This window comes from Brienomyrus brachyistius, unplaced genomic scaffold, assembly GCF_023856365.1.
Source record: "Brienomyrus brachyistius isolate T26 unplaced genomic scaffold, BBRACH_0.4 scaffold74, whole genome shotgun sequence".
Lineage (NCBI taxonomy): Eukaryota > Metazoa > Chordata > Actinopteri > Osteoglossiformes > Mormyridae > Brienomyrus > Brienomyrus brachyistius.
The window spans coordinates 1080569-1107385 of NW_026042349.1; the positions used below are offsets into that span (position 1 = coordinate 1080569).

Below are 26817 nucleotides of genomic sequence, written 5' to 3' on the forward strand. Positions count from 1 at the left end.
AAACAGTTTTTCGTGTGACGGTATATTTACGTAAATAAAACCGAAAGGAAACCCAAAAGTCTTGCACTAAATGGAATATTTTCAAAGTATCACACTTCCTGGAAAATCATATGCGTCATCTAGCAATTGTCCCTTGCAGCCTATGTAAGCTGAGGCTGTGAGCTTCTCTGTGTGATACATTTTGCCTGGCTGATGTTTCGGCACATGAAGGACAAACTGTACCCACAGACCTATTCTAAGTTGTACACCCCAAAATAAGTATCTTGCAGGGCACATCAAAGCTATCTTAGTCTGCCTTCCTACTTGGGGTCAGAGCAGCCCCTGCTTACATCACCTCCACGCCTCATTCCAGAAACCGGAGGAGTGCACTTTGGAATTTGGTCACGGTGAGCCCTTATTAAATTATCTGCCTGTTTAGCTGGTCCCTTCTAGCCATAAAGACTCACATGCGATTCTCACGCTTCATTCATTGATGCAGCTCGGGTCCACTGGCTGCACATATGCAGTGCAGGCACCACAAAGAATAGAGAGCTGAGCACATGGACTCGTTTGCCTGATTATTACCCGGCAGTGAGAATAAAGGCAGGGGGCCACACATCGATCTCCGGCTGTGGTACCACATGCTTCACACGTCGGGCCCAGCTGCAGTCAATTGTCACATCACTGATTTTTTTTAATCTTCAGTTTTTTGTTAGGCTTTATTTCTGTTGATTTTGGTTTTAGGCGTAATGGGTTGGGTCATGTTTAGTTTAACTTTAGCTTTTGTGGACAACTTTCTTTGTAGTTGTAGTATAAGTTGTGTAGTATTGTTATTTAATTCTTAATTTGTAGCCACCATCAGAGAAATAGAGGACTAACAGCGGGTAACTGTCATACTACACAGTCATTCACTTGGAGCTTTTGGACAGCTTTTGTTTTTCTTTATTATTATTATTATTATTTATAATAATAATAATAATAATAATAATGTAACAGCTTCCAGGATAGGCTCCGGACTCCCTGTGTCCCAGCAGGATAAGCAGTTTGGAAAATGGATGGATGGATGGATAATGTAACAATTATTGTTATTATTGGCCTGTTGTTGTTTACAAACAAACAAAAACGTGCATGCGGATATTTCCAATGGCAAAACATCAGAAAGAGGCAGGGATGCGGATACTGCAATACCATTTGTGGAGCTGTACATCGGATCAAGACAAGAAGACAAAGCCGGCTGTGGAAGCGAGGGCAGCGCCGCTTCTCTCCGGCCGCAGACCCCGAGCCGCCGATCAACGTGTCCCGGCGAGGGCAGCACTCCCATAATAACACCGCTGACGTCACCTCGCTCGGAGAGGGGAGAGAGAGGGAGAGAGAGAGAGAGAGAGAGAGGGGGCTGATGAAGGGGATAGTCAAGCGGTGGCGCTGGCGGCAGCCATCTTAGAACCATCTCCGTGGTTGCGAGTACATCATATGGTTTTTTATTTTAAATTTCATATTGAGTAATACTTTTAAAATATCATTAAGGGTGCCCGCTGTTCTCTTTGGGCTGAAATAACGGCATGCATTTCCGAAGGTCCAAACCCCCCGCATCTGTAGTGGGATTAGTCCTTGCACTGATTTGTGCGGTGGATGCTGCGAAAGGTGAGTGGGATCTTTGGGTTGACATTCATTCTGTTATTTTCTGTACCGTCGGAATGATTTGCGGCCCAGTGGAGAGACGGGAAATGCTGAGTGTATCAGCCGGTGTGGATTATTTTCACGGTCAGTCCTGTTATAAGGAGTGTTGAGTGAGGCTGAATTAATCAGGAAGGCTCAGCTCTCATCCAGCAAAATATGAAGATTTAGTAGAGGGCAAATGATATTGAAAATAATAATAATAATAATAATAATCGTGATATAGTATAATAATCGTATTAACTCCTGATGAATTCAATATGTTCAATATTATGTTTTTCATATAATATATAGTCAGCGCTAGTATATTAATTATATAGCAACATAATACAATGTATTTACGGTTCCCAACATTGTAGTCATTGGTATTTTCGGTACTTTGTAGCTGGGAATGACACGGCATTAGATGCGTTTTATGGAAATCCGCGGCTTGTTCAGTCAAGTGCACTCGGCGGTACCTTAAACCGACCCGATCCAAAGCGCTGTGTCGTTTAATGTCATAAACTGGTGCAGATCAGGGCATCGCTGAGGGTTGTGATTCCGAGGAGACTGTGGTCCACATTTATCCGCAGCGCATTGCAGGTTCGGTCGCCAGCGTCGTCTGGTCGTGGCATTTAAAAATGTATGTGATTTAGCCTCCTCTGATATTTCAGGGGTCGTTAATCATTACTATTGTTATTATGAAGTATCTCGGGGGTGTTAAAATGCACAATGGCTTATAAATACCTAAACATAATACCTGTAAGCGTTCAATTAATGAAATCTTAAATACAGCATCAGATGACTGTGGCTGTGAAGTTTGACACTGCAGCAATCTGCAGATCGGCGCTTCGGGCTACTGAGGAGGAAGATGACTTGAAAATTTCATGTGCGCAACTCGTTTGCAGTGCTTTAGGAGGTCTGTGTTACTGTGGTCTGTGTTACGGAGGTCTGTGTTACGGCGGTCCGATGGTGCTCGGTCTCTGCGCTCCGCGTGACCGTGCGTGGGCTTCCGTGCACGCGGGTGGAGGCGAGGGCGATGCGTCCTGCCGACACACCCATGTTTGCGCCGCACAGTTAATCCGTGATCCGGTGTGTCGCAGGTGCCCGATTTTCCGTAAAAGCGACAGAGATTCGCTTTGTGCAACGCAAATCGCAGTGCTGCCCTAAGCAGATACCATGCGACCAAAATCCACGCAGGCATCCATGTTTGGGCAGGTGTCGCACCTGGACGAGAAATAACCTGACATGGAGCCAGTTTCTGGAATATTCAGGCGTCGCAGTTTTTCAGATAAGTGCGGAAAGCTGCGGTCCTGCAGCTTTGGGGACTGAGTCCCGATTGCAGTAAAGAAAACTGACACTTTATAAATTTCATTTCAAAATATTGAAAATATGTAAAGCATAAAGCGTAGTCCCAGCACGGAATGACCATGTTTGTGACCTTGAGAGGATTTCAGCTTTTTGAAGGAAACTTTCTAAGAACTAGGAATGAATTAACACAGAGAATAATATGGTATTGTACATAGGTTATGTAAATAATGGGAACAAATCAGTAAAGTTTTAAGTACTTTTCAGACATAGACAGGCATCAGAACTCTGTGGGATTAATTAGGATACCATGTATAGATCTGTAAATCTCACACTGCGTAAATTACAGATTAAAAAAAATATTTCAGGAAAGATTGTTGTAAAGGTTTTGGCATAAGGCACAATTTCAGAAATTTCTGAGGAATATTCATTTTGGAGACAGATTTGGGCCTGTGGCTTGGTTATTGTACCATTTGGTGACTTTTATGTCCTGCTGTTCCTGAATCGGCAGCATGCATCAGACAGACAGCCTTTGCCTGGGGTGGGGGCTGCAGCGCATGTTCCCTGATTGTTTCCCACCTACATCAATCTCTCATGCCACCTACATCACTCAGACACCCCACCCTTTGTTCTCCTTTTCTTCTTTAACTAAATAAAGTTCCCTTCTTTGTCCACCTGCTCTCTCACTGGGAGACGGATGCCACTGCGTACAGCCTGACATCGGGCCGGAGAGGCGTGTTAGAACACCACCCTGCCAGGAATCGGGGGGGGGGGCTAAAGGGACGAACACCCAGCTGCAGTGTCAATGTATTATTTTTGGGAAGATGGATGACATTCGATAGTAGTAAGAAGGCAAAACACACAAACACACACACACACACACACACACACACACATTCAGGGCCTGTGGGAGTTCCGGTATCGTATGTCTGTACTCTAGCCGAGTCTTTGTGCAGAAGGAATCACTGTATTCATTCTGTCATTGACGTCATTCATGTGTACAATCGTGGTTTTGTTGTATTCTTTCTTTGCCAGTATTCACCTGTCTGTGCTCCCTGCCCTTTTGGTCCGTCCTGCGAAGCGCTTTGCCGATTCCTCAGCCCCTGTCCTCCTCAGCAGGGACGTTTGTCTCGGCCGAACGCCGCAGTGGCGTCCCACCGGCACCGTGGACGTCTTTGGCTGCCGCACCTGTTTCATCTGCTTTTACTCTTAAGCGAATGATTGTGCACAGCTGGTCTTGGATGGCTTTCACTTTTAAGTGGCAAACACCCCCCCCCCCCCCACCCACGACACTTGGATTGTTTAAACACACGTGAGATGAAAAGGGTCATTTCACAGCTTTCCTCCTTAGCTTCTCCGCCTCTGTCCCTCTAGCTACCATCACTGCTCTTTTGTCCGTCTTGCCTGCCAGGTGACAGATAACCGGTGATCTTTCAAACCAAGAAGATCTGAAAACTCTAGCATGCGTGTTACCTTCTGTCTGTTTTACAAGCCGCACGCAGAATTCGAGAATCGGCTATCCGCCTTTATCTGGCTCTCTGTGTTTAATAGGAGGGGCAGCATTGTATCCTGCTGGATAATGAGCAGATATTGAAATGTGTTTCACTTTTTTTTAAAACCAGGCTTTTTATTTGGTTTTTCTAGGTTTAGTGCTTTTCAGAGATACCAAGGTAGAGCAATTTGGAAAGGCTTTAAAACTTGGCCTAAGAGTTTCTTTCGATAAAGAGTCTTTCTACGTGAATTAATACGTAATGAGAATGATGAGAGCAGACTTCAGGGGCTTATTGTAGCGCTGCAGTAACCAAAGCGCAAACTGGGCGTCTAAATCCGCAACAACTGCGGGATTGTTATCTCAGGCAATATGCACTGCACTGTGGCAGGGGGCGTGGCCACTGCCCATTCTCCTGCTTTTCTTTTTTTTTTTTTTGAGAATTGGGGGGGAAGGGTGTGGATGTGGGAGGTCAGGGGTCAGGGCTCAGCTCCTTTCTGGCCTCCCGATGCGCCCCATGTCTTCGTGCCATACACACGCATACACACATGTGTATAAATAAGATTGGTGCTGCTGGCTTTTGATTTGTTTGCTTTGGCTGTATTTTGAGTCACATGGAACATTCCAGAAAAGCGGCCTTCTTTACTTACGCTGGCCTCGACCTCCGTCTTCCGTGGAGCTTCTTACGTTTGTACCTGTGAAGGACTCTGCTCATTAAGCCTGTTTCACAAGTGTTCGAATGTCCCACAGATAAAGGCCCAGGTCTTTTGGGGCGAGTCTAGACTGTTAATCACTCTTCCATCTGCAGGCCTGTAGGCATTTTATAGGGATTTGCGGAGTTTAATCTGACTGCCGTTTGGCACGCAGGCTAGTTCCCATTTACCAAAGTTTTGGGAAGATTGTTGCTTTGAGAGTCGTTCTGTCTGTCTGATAACGTTCATTTCAGTCACTGTGGTTTGGACACTTAATCATACCGATTAAATGCTGTTTACTGCGTTATCTGCATGTTTGTCCTTCATTTATTAGGTAGGAATGTCAATCACAGCAAAGAAATATAATGAGATCTGCACTAAGGAGCAGTTAATTGAAGAATGCTGAAACTGCGATATTCATTTAAGGACGCCTTTCAAGAATGTTTTTGTCAGAAAAGGAATGTTTTTCAATTAGAAATAGGGAGGAAAATGCATGATGTGTGGGACAAAAATGACATAATAATTCTTCAATAAATTACATACATGAAAATACATGAGTTCGATTTGTCAAATACAATTATCCAGTATTTAGGGTAATTATCACAAAAAAACGTACAAAAGAAATGCAGTGAAAATGTGCACTGCAGCTGTGATGCAGAATGTAGCCCCCCCACTGCGCACTGCTTGTTACCTGCCGTCTCCCGGTCAGAGTTGTCGTCCCGCTTTGGGGTGGGTTTAGCATTCAGGGTCAAACCTGCATTAGCTGCTTAGCGTATGGCTGTGATCTCCTTGGTCTCCTTCAAAGGAGGCCATTTCTCCTGTGCGTCAGGGCTACTCCAGTAACACTGTGTGTGTGTGTGTGTGTGTGTGTGTGTGTGTGTGTGTGTGTGTGTGTGTGTGTGTGTGTGTGTGTGTGTGTGTGTGGTCATATATGTATTACATTGTGGGAACCAAATGTCCCCACAATGTGACAAAACCTGTTCTTTTGTCATTGTGGGGACCATTTTTTCAGTCCCCAATACAAGAAACTCAGTTTTATAAAAGTCTGACCGCAATCTAAAAAAAAAAAAATGCCAAAAGTCTTGTATTTAGTTTGGTTACTTATGGTTAAGGTTAGGGGTGAGTGGGGGTTGCGGTTGTCATTGCTGGGATTAGGGTTTTGCCCATAGAAATGAATGGACCATCCTCACAAGGATATGAATACAAATGTGTGTGTGTGTGTGTGTGTGTGTGTGTGTGAGAGAGAGAGAGAGAGAGAGAGAGAGAGAGAGAGAGAGAGAGAGAAAGTGAAGCAATTTCCATTCTGAGTGAAACACGTTATCTGTTAGCTGTCAAACATTTTTTAATAGTTGCCTCTTGGTTCGTCTGGAAACCGGCTTATGATTCCTGCTTTCATCTGTGTCTCTGAGTTGCTGAGTACAGAGAGATAAGTTATGCAGGAGAGGGACGCTCTTCTGTCAGCCCTCTGCTGGAGCTGGACATCGCTGTCATAATATTCACTTGAGAGTCTCCTGAGGGGAATGTTGTTGTGAACTTCTACACAGTTGACCTTTCTCTCCCTCCCCCCTGTGACGTGACCCTTCACACCGTACTCGGTGTGGGGGGGGTGGCCCGTCCTTCAGCAGCTGCTGCTGCCCTCCCCCATACCCGCCGTCATGGGTCTTTCCCGATGGGCGGCGTCATGCCCTGAATCTGTTGCATCTCACTTGCCTGTTGTGACGTTTCCCAAAACAGACACTGAATCTCAGGCAACACTTTAAAAAGCCACTTTTGTCTTTCTCGCTGTCTTCTGTGAGGGCTGTGTCCCGCTCACCTGGACAGGCATGAAGGCGGCTGTCTCCTGGAGCACCCACGCGTCTCCTCATCAGCTCACGCTCCGGGATGCGGGGACCGGGACAGCTGCCTTCTCATGGAAACGTCCAGGATGAGTCAGAAATGGGTCCCTGGGGAAGCAACTTTAACTTGACATGAATAAAAAGAAAACAACTCAGGAATCATATTTTAAAGGGTACATTTCTATGTTTGATGGAACATTTCTTATTATAAGGTGGCACGCTGGCTGAGTGGGGAGTGCTGTTGCCTCCTGGTTTTTGCTCTTAGTTTTTGCTCCGGGATTTTGCTCCTGGTTTTTGCTCTGGGATTTTGCTCCTGGTTTTTGCTCCGGGATTTTGCTCCTGGATTTTGCTCCGGGTTTTTGCTCCAGGATTTTGCTCCTGGTTTTTGCTCCGGGTTTTTGTTCCGGGATTTTGCTCTGGGTTTTTGCTCTGGGTTTTTGCTCCGGGATTTTGCTCCAGGTTTTTGCTCCGGGTTTTTGCTCCGGGATTTTGCTCCAGGTTTTTGCTCTGGGTTTTTGCTCCGGGATTTTGCTCCAGATTTTTGCTCCAGGTTTAGATTCCCATAGGCTCCTCTAGGTACTCAGGTTTCCACACACTGTTCAAAGACATGCAGTTAGACTAACGGGCGTCAGCATTGCCTGCTGCGTGTCTGTGCCCTGCAGTGGGATCCCATCCAGGGAGCCCTGCGCTGCCCGGCATTTGGCTCCAGCCCTCCTGTGACCCTGACTAGGACAAACAGTGGGAAGATGCATGGATTTCTGCTAAGTAACAATCACATAGAGAGGGTTTAGACAGAGGATCAGAATTTCGGCAGAAACATTGTTTTGGATTTAAAATCCTACTTTTTTATTATTGCCACCTGCTTGTCTACGGAAAGACTTTTTAGAAAACTGTCAGTTTGTTTCAAAGGTCCTGATTGCATCTCAAAATATTTTCAAGTGACGTTTCCTCTGTCGGGCGACGTGCCCCCCCAGCAGGGAATGTTATCTGCACCCCGCATTCCCGCCGGGGCCCAGCTTATTCAGATCTGCTGTCGGCTCTGAAGCCTTTCTGTTTCCCAGGCTGTTAACCCCTGCTTTGCCTCCCCATTCGTTCCTCGGACATCCAGCCCCGCGGCGAACAAAGAGGTCATTCTGTGCTGAGCACTTGGCGACCGAGGGCTGGGACGGGCGTGTCACAATGCGGGCGCTGTCACGGCTAGCGGAGGACTCTCTGAGTGCCGCGGGAACGCTGCCCGCCCCTCCGGAATGCGTAAGGGGGCCTTTGAGCGGCTGGGGGAGTAGCGTGTAGGTTTTTTTTTCGGGTGACAGGAAAGGGGGGTGAGGTGGAGAGGCCGCCTGTCCCCTTGAAGAGCTGTTGTGTGATTCTCCCATTCAGCGACTCAGCCCATCGGGCTGCTTGTTTAGAGCCACCGATCCGTCACAAATGGGTCATTCCACACTGAATGGCGAGTCTGTTTTCACTTAGGGAGCGGGTTGTTGCAATGATTTGTGGGGGGGCGAGGGGGGTGTCGGGTTCAAGGCTGGTTCTGCAAGTTTAACGACATGCATTTGGGTTTTAATCTCTGGGACTTCTCTGGGGTTGGAGTAGTAATCTCCCTCAAGAAACCCTTGGGTGTAACTGTGCCGGATTATCACCTGCTCAAGGAGATCCGTCATTAAAAGGCTGCTAGAATTCATGGGGAAATGCTGTCATGTGCGTTCTGTCTTGGAGGGGGCACGGAAATGCAACCTGACTAACCCTATCCTGGGCGGGCTGAATCCTCTGCCGAGAAGCGAGTCTGTGCTCCAGTGGTTTATGTGGCAGCCGACTTGCGGCTTCAGTTCCCAGGTGTGCATCGTGGCCCTTCCCCGTTGCTAGGAGACGGGCGGCCTGCAGCTGCTCTTTACCTGGCCGCCTCCGTTGCCGCTGGATCCATGGGAACGGGGAGGGGGAGGGCCTCGGGTCCTTCACTGGAATCACACTGTCATGTGACTTGCCCTGTTTGGCCCCTTGGGCTCCTGCCTGTAAGTCCGGGTTCACTTTCACTGCGCCTTTGTTCCTCTGACTGCACCTCCCCCCACCTCTCCCACTGGGAAAACAGATTGGCCCTGTTGTCCTTGTTTTCTATTAGTTAACAAACAAACAAGTATTGTAGGCAGCAGCGGGGCAGTATAGCAAATTGGATATGGCACCAGAAATTAGTGGGGCTATATCCAGCTGTGTGGATGGGCTGAAGCAGGCAGGGTGTAAGACGGCCGTGTTGGGGGTCCGACCGGGCAGCTGCCGCTTGCAGGCCGGACTTAACAATGTGCTAACAAGTTTATAAAAACAGAGGAATGATGATAATCATAGTCGTACTAATGAATAAAGGGCACAGGTCCAAGGCTCCAGTGCCAGGCTTTAACCTGAGCGTCATGCTTTTTATTTTGGAAAGACGTCTGGTGCAGCTGCAGCACCTTGACTGTGTTTCTGTTGGGATATTGCGAGACGCGGATTCCAGCATGTGTGGCTTTATATGCGTGACTTTGTCATAGATAGTGACGGATTTCCCTCGGGCAGTAGCACCTGCCGTAAACCCGTCTTGGTCATGTGCTTTAACTCTATCTGGTGGAGCTCCTTAACCCAGTGCGGTGTCTGGAGAGATTTGAACCCTGGGCCTGCCCGTCCTGCCGGGGTCCCACAGAGGCCGCCCACAGCGGCCCTTATGAAGTGAATCCTCGTTGAGACCCTTGTAGGCTGTGTCTCTGTTCCACTTGGTAGCAGAGTCACCGGGCAGAGCAAGTGCAGTTTGTGCAAGATGTCGCATTGTGCAAATAACACCCCTTGTATAACCTTATATAATAATAATAATAATAATACATTTTATTTAAAAGCGCCTTTCAAGACACTCAAGGGCACTGTACACAACAAATGATAAAACAAACATAAAAGCAGATAATTAACATAATCCTTAAAAAACAATCCAAAATATATGGGGAATAAGGTCAGCAAATGTGCATAGACACAGACACACACACACAGACACACACACAGACACACAGACATAGGCATGTGAGTTGCGGGCAATGAGAAAAATGGTGTTTTGTGTTTTCACCCTGAAGTTGCCTGTCTGTCTGTCTGCCTGCCTGTCTGTCTCTCTGCCTGCCTATCTGTCAGCCTGCTTGTCTGTCTGTCTGCTTGCCTGTCTGCCTGTCTCTCGGCCTGCTGTGTTTCTCTGCCTGCCTGTCTGTCTGTCTGTCAGCCTGCTTGTCTGTCTGTCTGCCTGTCGGCCTGCTTGACTGCCTACATGTCTCTCTGTTGGTTCTGTTGCCCTGCAGCGTAAGGAATGGCTTTCATAGTAAGTGTGTACCTTGTTTAATTTGATCTTTTGTGTGCCAGTGCTGATTCAGCTCTAATTATCACATATGCGTGTGGCAATCGACGTAGCAGTTGGTCCTTGAAAATGAGGACTCGGCCCGTTGCCTGTTTATTTGTAAGGTGCTTTTGTTAAGTAGAGCAGACAGTTTACTTTAAATTTGCTCTTGTTTGAGGTTTAAACATTGTGGAAGTTTACGCTGTTTGACAAATTGACATAATAACCCATCCATCCATTTTCTAACCTCTTAACCTGCTTAAAAGGAGGTTAGTTAAAACTACTGGGGTCCGTGTAATTTTGATGGCTAAACTGTCAAGTTGAAGATTGAAGTCTGGACTTGTAATAAAGGTTATCGTTGCTTGTAATAAAGGTTATCGTTGCCTTTTTTGCGTCATCATACTTCTTTATGTAAAATTCCAGCAGATAAAGAGCTTCTGAGAGCAATATACAGCCAAGGAACTGATTCTGGCGTCCATAGTGTGCGAATCTGAACGTTCAGGCATTTCAGGAAAGGAAGCGGCAATAGTAATAATATTGGCAGTAGTATTAATGCAGTAACAGTACTAGCAGTAATGTTAGTATGAATACCAGTAATGCCATGTTAGTGGTAGCAGCAGTTATATTAGTAACAGTATCAGTTGTAGATATAGTGTTACTAGTAATAGTAATAATAATATTGAGTTCTATAAGCTGCATTGCATCAAAGTTATTGATAAGTGGTCATATTGGTCTGTGCTTCACATTTGTTAGACACTTAGCATGCTGATCCATCGTTTCACTGTGTTTATTTAATTGGCTTTCAGCTGCCTTTCACGTGGAGGGGGTGTCTGTGAACTGATGAACACCGTACCTTACATTAATGGCGTGACTGAGTCTGCACCTGAAACCTGAGCTGTGTAAAACAGCCAGACACCCTCGACGAATCACAGTCTGCCCTGTACTGTGCTGTCGTGCTTTTCTCAGTGTGATGCACGGACTGGTGAGTCACTTCGGAAGGCTCTGTCCTCTTTAAACCAAAACGGATGTAAATATGCCCCCTCTCTGCTAACCCATATGGCTCACTCAGATTAAATCGGTACCCTGACTGATAATCCCGCGTTTTCTCTGCATAAAGGTGGCTGTCCAGTAAAAGACTGCATTGCATTTTATACCACGGCAGACGGCTTCTCAACACTGTGTCTTTTAGGATGATTAGTAAATGATTTTTTTTTTTCATTTTTTGTTTGTCTGAATTGTGTGGAAGGAGGAGAAAATGGCAGGAACACAACGTTCTTCACCAAGCAAATGTCTTGTACGTTTCAGTTAATATGTTTCTCAGCAAGGCGGATTAACACACCTCGGTGCCTCCTCTGCTTTTCCAGCAAAGGAACTGCACAGCTATTCCGCTCGCTGTCTGTGTCTGCTGTCTGTGTCTGCTGTCTGCAGTCTGTGTCTGTTGTCTGTGTCTGCTGTGTGCAGTCTGTGTCTGTTGTCTGTGTCTGCTGTCTGCAGTCTGTGTCTGCTGTCTGTATCTGCTGTCTGTATCTGCTGTCTTCCCGTTTCTGCATTTTGAGCATGTAGTAACAGTACGACTGTGATTTGGCTGATGGTTTTTACTTCTTCCTACTTCAAGTCACCCTACGTTAGAGCTTTGGTTACTGATGTTTTTGTTTTGGCTACCAATGAGGCAGTGGGCTGAGGGCGTGGCCAGCTGCCATTGGCTGATGCGTGTATCACTCTCCAAACAGAGTGTTGATTTCCTTAAGCTAGTGTTTCTGAATGGACTTCTGTGACCTGGTGGTGGAGATGGAGAGAAATAACATGAAGAAAGCAGGTCTGAGGCCAAACTGGGTGTACGATGACACTTCCGGAGGTAGAAAGTAGGAAATACTTCATATCATTATAATACAAATAAAATATCAAATCTGGGCAGTGTTAAGAAGTAGCTGAGCATGTTTGTCTTTGCACAACCTCAACACCTTTTTCTGGTCCTTAATGTGTCCTGGAGCAAACCCACATGCACCTCACCTACCTTCCTCTTCATCAAGGAACTGGCTTCCTGTTCGTTCCTTCTGATCCATGACAGCATGCCTGTATCTTTACCAGAGGGGTTAAGCAGCCAGCCTTTGGATCTTTGGGTTTAACAAAAAGCGTGACACCAACTCATGTTTGCCGATGCCTGACAAGTTACAATTTAAAGCACCAGGTTGCATGTTTCTTGGGTTGTACGTAAAAGTTTACGTTACTTACATACATTTTGGGAAAACTGTGTTTAACCAGGGGGGTGTTCCTCAAAGTATGATCTCTCAGTTACTGTTAGCTAGGTTAACATAAGCTAGAAGTCATGATTTACCATTTACCATGAAGTGCATTTACCATTTACCATGATTGTCCAATAGGAACTGGAATTAGGAACCTTACTCTTATGAGTTTAGGTAAGGAGCATTCCTATTGGACAATCATTACGTCTAGCTTAAGTTAACCTAGCTAACTGTAACTGAGAAATCCTGCATTGTGGAACATTCCCCTGGTAATGGGAGGTAAATTCGTCCCAGATGTAGTCAAATATAACCAGATATAGATACAACCAAAAGTGTCTGGTTACTAAAAGTTCTACATGAAGGTGATGAAATCCTTCCCTCCATTGTTTTGAGTCACTATCTACCTGAACTTTTTCCACTATTTGCTCTGTCCTTAGTCTGCTTGTGCCTTCTAATCTTTCAGGCTACAAGAATATCATGAACCAGCCATAATCTGCTGTCAGACTTTCTTTCTGTTGACCTGCCAGCTAGTATGCAGTGTAAACCTTGCCGATGGCGAATTTCAGGCCACAAGCATCCAACAAATTGGTCTCATCTTCATCCATTGAAGGGTTTGGTGCCTCAGATACAACAAAGGAGACACTTGTTAACGGTGGTGGTTCTCTGGGCCGGCGATGGACGCTGTCGCCAGTGAGCAGCTGACTGGATGCCTTGGGGGGTGGGGGGGGGGGGGGGTTATGTTTGCATTTGCATGACTCATGGCTCTGCGGCCAAATCTTCAGTTGATGGGAATGTTTCGCAGTAACTAGATGAGACCTGGGGAGGGCGTTGCTTCCATATCGGTCACTGACTGCAGTGTATGTCAGTGCTGCACTGACTGCAGTGTATGTCAGCGCTGCACCGACTGCAGTGTATGTCTGCGCTGCACCGACTGCAGTGTATGTCAGCGCTGCACCGACTGCAGTGTATGTCTGCGCTGCACCGACTGCAGTGTATGTCTGCGCTGCACCGACTGCAGTGTATGTCTGCGCTGCACCGACTGTAGTGTATGTCTGCGCTGCACTGACAGGCGAGCTTCTCATGCAGCCATATTCATTCCTGAGGACCACCCACAGAATGGTACCTTGCTGGTGAAGAGCCATCGAAACACGATGCTGCTATTCTTCGGGGATCTCGATTCTAACGCTGAGATTCTCTCTAGCGCTTACACACCAGTGTGCTCTTTTATTTCATATAATGGACTTTATTGCTGACTGTCGATCAACCTGCTTTTTAATGTTCTTTGGTATTTGCTTAGAAAATGACTCTAAGTACCTGTAGTTCTCCTCATTAGTGCCGGTGGAGGTTTCAGTTAGAGATTCATGCTAAAAACTCTGCACACAACCTTCTGCCAGCATCCTGAAGCTTTGCCGCATGCAGTCAGTGTCCAGTGTAGAATGTTATTAGATTCCGAAAGCTGTGTGTCTCAGATGTCGGCCAGCGTTGATGCTCTGGTTTGCGATTTGTTACAAGGCTTCTCCTGCGGCATGGTGGGAGACCCAGTCACTGCATTTCCGCTCCACGTGCGTCGCAGTGCTGCACAACCACCGACTGAACGAACCACATCAAAGCAGCTCCCTGAGCAGTTCTGCGACTCTGCCCCCCCCCCCCCCCCCCCCGTGGGCCGATAACCGGGGCACGCCTTGCAAGCCACAACCTCTCATTGGACCTTTCCGGAAATATAAATTGGTTAATTTGCTCTTTGAGTAGCAAAGATCTTCAAGATGCTAGTCACATGGGTTAGACGGGGATGGACACAAGCTGTTAAGCCCAAGGATGAAAAGTGACACATAGAGCAAAAATAATCACAGCTTCTCCTTCAGCTACAATGGTGACTGATGGTTTTTACAGAAATTCTAAACATTTATTTTCATTTCATTCCTCATGTTGGCTGCTCCAGATGTCAATTTTAAAACTTACATCCCCCTTTTTTCATTTAGCAGTTAGTAGCAGAACATTAGCAGCTTTGACATAAACGAAGCATCATCAAATTGCAAATTTCTAAACTTCTGTAATAAATCGCGTTCACACTGCTACAGGAATGTGGGCATATGCATCCCAGACCACCTCCGAATCAGGTTTGAGCAGTCGGATCTCCACGCAGTAAGATCTCCACGCAGTCGGATCTCCACGCAGTCGGATCTCCACGCAGTCGGATCTCCATGCATTCGGAACCGCACAGAGGCTTCTTTCTTCCCTGTCTTGTAAGGGGTCCATGTGATCACCTTCCCCAAATTGCTGCCTCGGTTTATTCACTTGGAATGAGGTGGATCATGCCCATGAAATGCCGGCTCGGCTCAGCCGGGCTGCATGTTGCTGTTCAGCTGCTCAAACAAAACAGTTGCTCCCTTGAGCTCTTCACAAAGGGCGCTGCGGGGGGCTGTCGCTGCGGGGGGGCTAGGCCTGCTGCGGGCAGTTAGGCCTGCTGCGGGGGGCTAGGCCTGCTGCCACTCTCCGCAGTGCAAAAGCAGGCCTCCCGCTGCCTGATTCTGAAGATTCACGATTCAGGCCTTTATTGTCATTGTACCCGGCAGTATAAGGGCATCAGGGCAGCAACTCCCCAAACAGTGCAAAGAAAACACAGGACATGTAATACTTAACAATGTGTACAAAATACAAAACAGTCAATAAATATTTGCAAAACAAAATACGAAATAATCAATGAAGTTGTACTTCAGTATAACTTTTTTTAGCCAAAGCAGCGTGTGACATTTTGATTTAATATCAATTCAATGTTCTTTATTTGTCACATACAACGACATGCTTGTTCTGGCAAATTCACCGGCTGTGCTATATAGATGGGGAATATATTATACTAGGTATAACGTATCTAAGTGTACAAGAGTGAAATGAAATATATACTAAAAATAAATATATAAAATAGCAGAAAAACAGTTAGACAAAACCAGTAAGGTAACACTGAAGAAGTGGGGCAGGTGTGTAAGGGATGGGGGCATACATCATGGGAGGGGGTGTTAGTGTATATGAGCGCAGTTGTAGTTTGTTCATTAAATGATAATATCTATTTCAATAGAAAGAGGGAGTGTGTGTCATTGGCCCTCGGCCCCGCGGCAGATTGGCTTCCTGTGCCTCCCCCAGACCCTCCGGAGTTCGGTTGCTAGGTCCCCTGCTTAGCCACTGCTGCTCTACTCCTCCCCCTAGTCTCAGAGTTGTGGTGTGTGTGGGTGGTGCGGGGAATTGCGGGGGGGGGGGGGGGGGGGGGTTGCCTTGTCTACTATTTGTCTTATCCGGTCTGTCATGGGGGGTCTGAAGCCATGCGGGAGCTGGCTTGGGCGGCACGAGCTGCAGTGCCCACGTAGCGTCATCGGGAGAAAGTTCCGGCACCTAATCGGACGAGCAGAAACACAGGGACTGAAGCGGGGAAGGAGGCACGTCAGGCAGCTCAGATTCATGGGAAGCATTTTAATTTCAAAAGAAGCAGAAATCTCCTTGGGGTTTCTTTCTATTTAATCTGCAGCAGACAGATGGATAATGATACTTACATTTGTACGCAAATTAGAATGAGATTTTTCTGTGTGATTCTGTGATGCCACAACTGCATGTGACTCCAACGGCTCCTCCAGCCTGCCTCTGCCATTTTAATGACAAGGGCTTTGCGTGCCAGAGGATTTTTCTTGTGCCGAATTGTTGCCCTCTGATTGAACTGCTTCATAATTCTTTGCTTGCCAGAAGCGTTTATTCAAAACATCTTAATACTGTAGCTTAATAACCCATATAGTTCCCACTTAGCTGGGTCAGGCCAGCATTTGGCTCTCCTCAGCTCTCTCACAGGCATCCGCCTGCCTGTGCCGTGTAACGGTCGGACAAACACGTTACCTGGCTGTGCCGTGTAAGGGTCGGGCAGACACAGTTTACCTGGCTGTGCTGTGTAACGGTCGAGCAGACACAGTTTACCTGGCTGTGCCGTGTAAGGGTCGGGCAGACACAGTTTACCTGGCTGTGCTGTGTAACGGTCGAGCAGACACAGTTTACCTGGCTGTGCCGTGTAAGGGTCGGGCAGACACAGTTTACCTGGCTGTGCTGTGTAACGGTCGAGCAGACACAGTTTACCTGGCTGTGCTGTGTAACGATCATGCAGACACAGTTTACCTGGCTGTGCTGTGTAACGATCGTGCAGACACAGTTTACCTGGCTGTGCCGTGTAACGGTCAAGCAGACACAGTTTACCTGGCTGTGCTGTGTAACGATCGTGCAGACACAGTTTACCTGGCTGTGCCGTGTAACGATCGTGCAGACACAGTTTACTTGGCTGTGCCGTGTAACGGTCGAGCAGACACAGTTTACCTGGCTGTGCCGTGTAACGATCGTGCAGACACAGTTTACCTGGCTGTGCCGTGTAACGGTCGAGCAGACACAGTTTACCTGGCTGTGCCGTGTAACGGTCGAGCAGACACAGTTTACCTGGCTGTGCCGTGTAACGATCGTGCAGACACAGTTTACCTGGCTGTGCCGTGTAACGGTCGAGCAGACACACCTGGCTGGATTGCAGCCCCAGTGCATGTCTTCTGCGTCCTCCAGCCGGACGGGAACCTTCCAACCGCTGCTTTTCCACTGGCCTGTGGAGCCCTTGCTCATTAACAACAGGGATTTGGGAACACGCCGGTGTGGCCCTGGGGGGGGGATTCGCAGTGCCGCAACTTGGCCATGCTGGTTATCATTTGTAAGCGCTGTCAAACACCATTGACTGCAGGGGTGTGGAGAACGTGCGCCGAAAGCAGTGCTGCATAGGGAAGCAAGCGGCGTTAAGGTTTGGGAACTGAGCCACGTGAAGGATTCTTTGATTCACGAAAGACAGTGGTGATGAGAAATGTGGGCAAAGAGGCAGTAAGGGCAGAACATCAGTCTTCAGTAGCTCCATGGTACAGTGGTACCATCGCTAAACTGTAATGAAAAGGTACAACAACTGCAACAAAACAGACAAAACTGTGTGTAGCTGTGCTGTGGAGAAATGGGCAAATAGCAGAGCAGGGTGCATGCTGTGTGTACGACTCGCAGCCAGCGTGGCCCCCCCTGCCAGGAGTGTATGTTTGAGGGAATGAAATCACAGTGAGCAAATAATGTATAGTGATGTTATTGTGAAAACAAATGCTTCACCATATAAACAAGGAATGAGCTCCCTGTTTGCAGAAAGCTGCCCAGTGCCGCTCTGGTTTGATTTAGCCAGCTACCCCCCCCCAAGGCACATTTCCTGTCGCTTAGTGCCAGTCTGCCTTTTCTTTTTTGTGGTTTATTGCAGGATGCATGAAATTAGCGTGCTTACGTTTAATCTGAAGCATATGTTTAAATGCAGTGGTGCTGCGCTGAGCCTGAACCAGCAGTTTATTGGAAGAGGAAGGCTGGCTTTAGCACTCAGTGATAATCGAGACACTGAGCTTTTTTTCGCCACTTATCGCTTTATTTGTTGATTAATCTTCTCTGTCTCCCTATCTTTGTTCCAGTTAACAAGCATAAGCCCTGGATTGAGACCACGTACCATGGCATCGTAACGGAGAATGACGATAAGGTTCTCCTGGATCCTCCGCTGATAGTGCTGGATAAGGACGCCCCTCTCCGTTACGCGGGTAAGAAGGGATTATCCCGCTACTTCCTTGCAGCTTCTCTCTAAATTGGTTTTGACAGGAATGTCAAATGCGCCCTGATTGTTTAACTGTCCCTGTATTTTCCTCTGACGACCAGCTGCTTCCCTGGTGCTGCAGTTTCCTGTTTCCACGTCGGTACAAATCTCACACGTGCCCCCTCTCTCACACCTGGGCCTGGGCTTTCAGGTGGCCTGAAGGTCTGTAGGGGACCAATTCGCTGGTCACATGGAGGTCACACAGAGGACCAAGCACAGTCCATCCATTAACAGCATCAAGTGTTTTGCTGGTCCAGTGACCTATTTAGTCAAGTATAAATGTGTCAGGATATCCTTGTTAGGGTAAATCTGGAGTTAAGCAGGCAGTTATATTTGATAGGAACCTATTTCAGGTGGGTGACTGATTCTCTATCCCACGTACATTTTAATCGCTCACTACTTAGAAGGAAACAATAATGTATAATGCAAGAAAACCGGAAAGGAATAACAGAGCATTTTGAGGCTGAAGATCTTGGTTTGAGGCTGGATTTTAACCAAATTATGGCCAAAATACCTGAAAAATCCGAAAATGTTCCTCCTTCCTGCCAGCAATTGGAGACTCGCTGAGGTACCATTCCATGTAAACGTACGGGAAGAGAAGCGGGGCAGATCCTCACGGGTTCCGGTCACACGTCCGGCACCAGGGGGTGGCGCTGTTCCCGTGTCTGTCGTTTGAAAGCCCAGAATCCCTGGGATGCCAGTGGATTTGCTGCCAGCGCAGCCTTGTGTTTCTAGTAGGTGCCTGTATGCACAGTGGGGCTCTTTTATTCCACTATTAATACGCTTTTGAACGTCTCGGACAGAGACCGGCCTCTTTGGGAAAAGGGCCGCATCAACCCCCTTTGGGGATTTACTGCAGTGACTCGCCATCGGTCTGAGACATGGTTGTACCCTGTGAACGGTCTGCTTCCGTCCTCTCGTGAAAACTGCCTGGCCCCTCGCATCAAGGGTGTAGATTCGGAAATGAACCTCAGGACCAAGTCCCCACCAGTGCTGCATGAGTAGCGTGTGTTTCGGGGGGGGGGGGGGGGGAGGGAGTGGTTTCAGAGCTTATTTAGTCCTTGCTAATGTTGAAACCAAACTTATGCTATTTCTCCACATTCCTCGACTGCATTAAAAACTAGGGAGGGGGCCGATCCACATTTTTTCAGTTCTTCCTCGTTTGTACATCTTATATTAAGTGCTTTTGAGGCATTTTGCAGTATCTTCCAAGCAAAAATACTCAAGTGGCGAATGCTTAAAATGTTTATAACTTTTCTCCCACTGGATGGATGGATGGGAACAGCACCACTTACGCTGCGATAACAGCCACTCGTGTATCACAAGCTACAGCAACTTTGCAAAACAGCCCAGGCTAACGACTCCTAAATCATCCATTGCTTAGGCTTAGTCTGACGAAAATTAAATAAGCAAGTATTAGATGTAATAGGTATGGATCTGTGCCGATACCGATCCTGGATATCAGATCGGTGCATCTCTAGTAAAAACCACAAAGTCATCGACCTCCATCTAAATGCAACTGCAGTGTATCCACATGGTTTATGCTCATTGGTCGATATGGAACCCCGTCTGTTCTGATAGGCAGATGGGTGCTTATCTTATACCAGTGTGCCTGCCAGCTTCCCACACTCACTATAGGCTGATAAGGAGCATGTGGGTGGAGCTCTTGATCGTGCGTCTCCCCATGCCTCTCTGCATGGCCAATGGACTGTCGAGTAGTTAGCAATTCATAGACAGCTGTATATTTGTTTGCAGATGTGACACCTCTGTCACTCTTCAATAATGTCTAAATATGTAGTATCCTGTCTAGAGTGCCAACCCCCCCTTACGGTTGGCATAAGGATTTAAATGGGATTTTTTTTCGGGAGTTTTTCTGAGTTATTAGAGAGCCGCAGAAGACATGCAAAAAATAAAATAATAATGCATAAAATATATATACAGTGCTGATTTGGAGGACAGCAAGCGTGGTTACAGCAGCCTCTCATGTGATACCTCGCACTGACCTCGCAGTGACCTCGCAATGATCTTTGTATCTCCCGTTTCTCCTATCTTTTCGCTTCGCTTTGCTCGCCAAAGGGAAGGTTACATGGTTTTTCCAGACGGGGGGGGCTGTGCGCCCCTAAGCCCCTGCCATGTGGAAGGGTTGACTGCACTGGATAAGGACTTAGAAGATGGACAGATCGAAGGATGTAATACATTTATATAATGCTGCTAGTTTGGTGTGGATATTATTGTGATTAAATCTGTCAGGAAATTTCTGAATAGGGTGACTGCTTTCTAAGGGCAGCATGTTAGTGTGGGTGACCATCTGTACCCCTGCTGTCAGCCCTGCATGCTCCTTACGCCGGAGCTGTCGGTTCTGACTGGCCCAGAGTGTCCTTTAGGGTGAAGTACAGCTAGCCTGTCATTGTGGGACATCGATCCGAGCCGAGCCCCCCAATAGCCCCAAACAACGGGAGCTGATAGGGAAATGGTTTAGACAGTAGATTAGCCGGCTGAGAGGCCAGTGTTGGCAGAGAGAGGGCTGTAGGAGACCGACCATGCAGTGGGATCTGTATCTCCAGCTGTGGGTGAAAGGAAAATGCTTCCATTTTGGAACGATGACTCCATGATTCCATCTTCGCCCATAGCACTGGGGCTGTCAAAGCCAGTGATTTCCTCCATGCTCTTTAACTGCGTTGCGTAACAATGAATTTATAATTAACAGAAACGCATCAGACTGTCAAACACTGCAGGAATAAAAGGGAACAAAATGACATACAGCAGGAATATTCTTTTGTGAAAAAGACGAGCGAACTGAGAGGCCTCAGACTGAAGGATGCTGGGTAACGGGCTCCTGAGGGCGACCCGCACATTCTGCTGACACGCTGGCAGCTGTCCGTTCCTTTGCAGGGGAGTCGTTGCCGCTCGCTTTGACCTCGGCCACTTTTTCATACCGCGTGCTGAAAGGTGACCAGTGGCGTCTGTGGCCTGTCACCTCTCTGCCGCCCTCTCGCCTCTCCATGATCTGTCTGTGTGCCTAACTGACGCAGCCTTATCTTCTCTTCCCTTCTTGTAGAGAGTTTTGAGGTGACCGTCACCAAGGAAGGTGATGATGTACTCCTTCTCCTGCTTTATGAACAGTCGTTTTAACCCACTAACTCCTGACATCAGCACTCTGCACAAAATCCTGTTTTTTTCCCCTGGATTCTCCTCCCAGTTCTGCTTTTTTGTGTTTGCTATGGTTTTCGTTACGTTTTTTAATTTACTTCCACCCGAAAGCTTCAAACACGCTACAACTGGATGAAGATTTGTGTTGTGGGGGAAAATATCGATGCATGAGCCATCCTCTGTAGTCTGAAATTTGAAGGAGTATCGATTACGTAAAGTCTTGTCGATTTAGTCGCCTGGAAGGCTTTCTTTCCAGTGGGAACTTTCGATATTTACAATTGTCAAACCTTCTGAAAGTGATGTAAGGGATTCAGCCGCAGTGACTAAGCGTTACAGCTTTACTCATGGATCTGTGCTCCCTGGTGGTCAGTGCCAGATGACGTAACTGAAGAGCACGACCAAATAAAAGGGGGACAATAATGGTTGCACTTTCTTGCACATAGATACAGATCCGGCTACTTCTCTGCCCGCGGACCACCGCTCCATGCCAGTAAACTCTAAATTTAGTTGCGACTGAATTTGCTGTGTCTCCGAGCAGAGAGAAGCACATTGCTGGGTGCCAGGAGAATTACACCTGGACCTTTGCGGGTTTTTATCACTGAATGAAATGACATCTTTGCTGATTCCAGCCAGTTTCTGCCAAATGAAGTGAATCTTCTTGCTGCGTCCTGAGCTCACAGCCGTGCTTCTCGATCTCCCAGCACTAATCTCGACGTCCGCATGACCCCCCACCTGCTCATTTTCCTCCTTTTGGCTGTGGATGTCAAGCAGATTGATATTTCTAACCCCAGCACTCATCCAGTGCTTTGGTTTGACCCCTCCCCTCCCCCCCCCCGTAGTGGCTCCTGTTTCGTTCTTTTGGTTGGGGAGGTGGGGGCACAGACTGCATTGCACAGGAAGACTTCAGCTCGTTTCCATAGAACTTTGTCAGCTCAGTAATCCAATGCTGCACACCTCTAATAACGCAACTGCTGCTCAACTTTCGGAGGCAGTTGACGTTATTTGAAATACGGCCTGACCTTCTGACAGTGAAGGGCAGATCTTGGAGGGTTCCGCTTTTAACCTGTAACCTTTTTTATTTCTTTTCATTCTCCTGTTACTATGACAAAAATAGCAGCTGCTCTCGGCAAATCTTTGACGCCTGGTGTTTAGCTGCTTTGCTAAATGTGTATAACGAAATTTTCGGGCCGCGGCTCCGCCTGACGTCAGTCTGTTCTGTCTGAGCGCGTCATTCCTGCGAGGGGCTCCTGTGGGAATCAGTGCCTGTCCACTTCTGTTCTCTTTGATTTTATTCCCCACCCGCATGACTGGATGCTAAGTGATAGTGTGGCTTGAAAGCAGAGCCAGCACCATTTCTAACTGAGTCCCCTGACCCCCCCGTGCTCCTCTCCCCCTCCTCCCAGTCCTCACCCTCCACCCCCCCTCCCCTTTCATCCTCAGCACATGCACATCTTGCAGCACCACGCTCTCCCTGGCTGCTTCTTCCACACACCCCACCTGCCTAATGTATGTGTGTGTGCGTGTGTGTGTTTTCCCCTACATAAGTGTTTTCATTGCCTGGTTGTGATGAAGGTGTTTTCATTGGTCCTTTTTTTAAAAAAAAAAAAAAATGTCCTTCATTGTGATTGGTGGCTTTTTTTTTATTCCATGTTGACGTGCCCACGGCTAACTTTCGTCCTATGATTACTCCCCACCCTACCCTCGTGTCCTTGGCGCTCCCAGGCGAGATCTGCGGCTTCAGGGTCCACGGGCAGGACGTGCCCTTTGAGGTGGTGCTGGTGAATCGCTCCACGGGCGAGGGGACGATCCGGGCTAAGGAGAAGCTGGACTGTGAGCTGCAGAAGGAGCACACGTTCACCATCCAGGCCTACGACTGTGGGGAGGGCCCCGATGGCTCCAACATTAAGAAGTCGCACAAGTGAGTGCGTACCTGTGTCTGTGCAGAGTGCGTACCTGTGTCTGTGCAGAGTGCGTACCTGTGTCTGTGCAGAGTGCGTACCTGTGTCTGTGCAGAGTGCGTACCTGTGTCTGTGCAAAGTGCTTACCTGTGTTTGTGCAGAGCGTGTACCTGTGTCTGTGCAAAGTGCGGACCTGTGTCTGTGCAGAGCTGGTACCTGTGTCTGTGCAGAGTGCGTACCTGTGTCTGTGCAGAGTGCGTACCTGTGTCTGTGCAGAGTGCGTACCTGTGTCTGTGCAGAGTCCATGTGGTAGAAAACTTTAGAATATAACACTCAGAATAAAAGTCGGACCTCTCAGTTTGATGAGGTAAATGAAATCTCTTTTATTCTAGCAACTCAGCAAAGCTCTCCTGTCACACTCTGGCACTTGGTACCAAGTCACCCGGAGCACACAGAGCAACCAGTTGATAAACCATAACTCCCAATTCCCAGTAAGGACTTCTAAGTCCTGATTGGTCACGAAACACCAACAAACCGAGCTCAAACGTATAACAAACACAATTCTCCTGCTCTATTGGTTTACCTTGGTGGCAAGGTAAAATCCACCCATCTAGCTCAGTTTACCAGAATATGTCTCGACTGCTAGGCTCCTACTTGAGATATGAATATAGATATTGATTACATGACATTGAATCACTGTAAATACTTGGTTGTCCTTTGATTAATGATTATCGTATTGACATATTGTCATTGAATCACTGCAAATACATGGTTAACATATGATTAATATCCATCCATCCATTTTCCAAACCGCTTATCCTACTGGGTCGCGGGGGGTCCGGAGCCTATCCCGGAAGCAATGGGCACGAGGCTGGGATTAATATGATTAATATGATTAACATAATTACTTATACATTTGCACTACCGCATAGCTTGCTATATATTGTCTGCCACAACTATTTTATAAAGCTATAACAGGCTGTGCACCAGTTGGGGCAGCTTCGAATCTCTTCCTGCAGGTGGTTTCTCCCCCCCTTTGTTCTGCTGCCTGCCTCTCCAAGGCCCGAGCTTTCCTCAGGGTCTGCGGAACTTACTGAAGGCAGCTATCGCGAAGCGAAGTCACACAGTACTCAAAACAATCTCTTCTTGCCTAAGGCCTAAGACATAACAGACCCAATATGCCAACCTCCCGGGCCTACCAATGTCCAATTTTACTTCCACATGCGTACCTGTGTCTGTGCAGAACGTGTACCTGTGTTTGTGCAAAGTGCGTACCTGTGTCTGTGCAAAGTGCGTACCTGTGTCTGTGCAGAGCGTGTACCTGTGTCTGTGCAAAGTGCTTACCTGTGTTTGTGCAGAGCGTGTACCTGTGTCTGTGCAAAGTGCGGACCTGTGTCTGTGCAAAGTGCGTACCTGTGTCTGTGCAGAGCTGGTACCTGTGTCTGTGCAAAATGCGTACCTGTGTCTGTGCAGAGTGCGTACCTGTGTCTGTGCAGAGCTGGTACCTGTGTCTGTGCAAAATGCGTACCTGTGTCTGTGCAGAGCTGGTACCTGTGTCTGTGCAAAATGCGTACCCCTGTCTGTGCAGAGTGCGTACCTGTGTCTGTGCAAAGTGCGTACCTGTGTCTGTGCAGAGCTGGTACCTGTGTCTGTGCAAAATGCGTACCTGTGTCTGTGCAGAGCGCGTACCTGTGTCTGTGCAAAATGCGTACCTGTGTCTGTGCAAAATGCGTACCTGTGTCTGTGCAGAGTGCGTACCTGTGTCTGTGCAGAGTGCGTACCTGTGTCTGTGCAGAGCTGGTACCTGTGTCTGTGCAAAATGCGTACCTGTGTCTGTGCAGAGCTGGTACCTGTGTCTGTGCAAAATGCGTACCTGTGTCTGTGCAGAGTGCGTACCTGTGTCTGTGCAGAGCGCGTACCTGTGTCTGTGCAAAGTGCGTCTGTCCCAGTCCAGGGCGTCGGAGGGGCATGGATGCCCTGGCATGTTCACTGGGCTCCAAAACCACCCCTGGGGTGCCCACTTGGACCCCTCCTTCCCGCTCTTTGAATTAAAAATATGTGGGACCCATTTTCCAAATGGAAACCCGACCGGGGAGCCCAAGGTGACATTTTGTGAAGGAGTCCAGAATTTCAGGTTATGCTCCTGCTGTCCTAAATAAATCAGGTGACAGATAGGTGGCGTACTAGTTAAAGAGGTACATTCCCAGGTTTGTAAATCTGCGGTATGTAAATGAAATAGAATTTAAAACAGGTCCAAAAGGGGAATTTCCACATATAAATGAAACCAAAACAGGGCCATGTGTTGCATTATGGAACAGTGGATGTGGGGAGTTTTATAAATGGCTCACAAGCGGATTTCTTGTTCATTGCATTTTTTTCTTTTTTAGCTGCTTAATCTCTTGCTTGCATTACAAATGAATTTCTCCATGATTTTCCCCATTTGTCCATAAGGCATAGCAGCAGCTTTTATTGTAATACAGTAGGATGTATATGGTCAGCTGTGGTAGCGTGGCCCTGTGAAGGCAGGATGTATACGGTCCGCTGTGGTAGCGTGGCCCTGTGAAGGCAGGATGTATACGGTCCGCTGTGGTAGCGTGGCCCTGTGAAGGCTGGATGTATTGGGTCAGCTGTGGTAGCGTGGCCCTGTGAAGGCAGGATGTATCGGGTCAGCTGTGGTAGCGTGGCCCTGTGAAGGCAGGATGTATCGGGTCAGCTGTGGTAGCGTGGCCCTGTGAAGGCAGGATGTATACGGTCCGCTGTGGTAGCGTGGCCCTGTGAAGGCTGGATGTATCGGGTCAGCTGTGGTAGCGTGGCCCTGTGAAGGCAGGATGTATCGGGTCAGCTGTGGTAGCGTGGCCCTGTGAAGGCAGGATGTATACGGTCCGCTGTGGTAGTGTGGCCCTGTGAAGGCTGGATGTATATGGTCCGCTGTGGTAGCGTGGCCCTGTGAAGGCTGGTTGTATATGGTCCGCTGTGGTAGCGTGGCCCTGTGAAGGCTGGATGTATCAGGTCAGCTGTGGTAGCGTGGCCCTGTGAAGGCTGGATGTATCGGGTCAGCTGTGGTAGCGTGGCCCTGTGAAGGCAGGATGTATACGGTCCGCTGTGGTAGTGTGGCCCTGTGAAGGCTGGATGTATATGGTCCGCTGTGGTAGCATGGCCCTGTGAAGGCTGGATGTATATGGTCCGCTGTGGTAGCGTGGCCCTGTGAAGGCTGGATGTATACGGTCCGCTGTGGTAGCGTGGCCCTGTGAAGGCTGGATGTATACAGTCCGCTGTGGTAGCGTGGCCCTGTGAAGGCTGGATGTATACGGTCCACTATGGTAGCGTGGCCCTGTGAAGGCAGGATATATACGGTCCACTGTGGTAGCGTGGCCCTGTGAAGGCTGGATGTATACGGTCCACTGTGGTAGCGTGGCCCTGTGAAGGCTGGATGTATACGGTCCACTATGGTAGCGTGGCCCTGTGAAGGCAGGATATATACGGTCCGTTGTGGTAGCGTGGCCCTGTGAAGGCAGGATGTATACGGTACACTGTGGTAGCGTGGTCCTGTGAAGGCAGGATG

The 26817-nt window shown here is 47.9% G+C and overlaps 1 protein-coding gene across 4 annotated transcripts in view; it reads left to right on the forward strand.

Annotated features, from left to right (window-relative positions):
- Positions 1–1361: 1361 nt before the first annotated feature.
- The window catches only part of clstn1 (calsyntenin 1), a 43434-nt gene continuing 17978 nt past the window's right edge, over positions 1362–26817 (forward strand). For 2 of the 4 annotated variants that reach the window (XM_049002982.1, XM_049002984.1), the window contains exons 1-4: positions 1362–1620; positions 18032–18154; positions 21266–21295; positions 23080–23275. In XM_049002982.1, the coding sequence (XP_048858939.1) occupies positions 1539–1620; positions 18032–18154; positions 21266–21295; positions 23080–23275 (431 nt within the window). In that variant the 5' untranslated portion in view covers positions 1362–1538. The remainder of the gene's footprint in view (positions 1621–18031; positions 18155–21265; positions 21296–23079; positions 23276–26817) is intronic. The other 2 variants (XM_049002983.1, XM_049002985.1) reach the window with 1 other exon arrangement.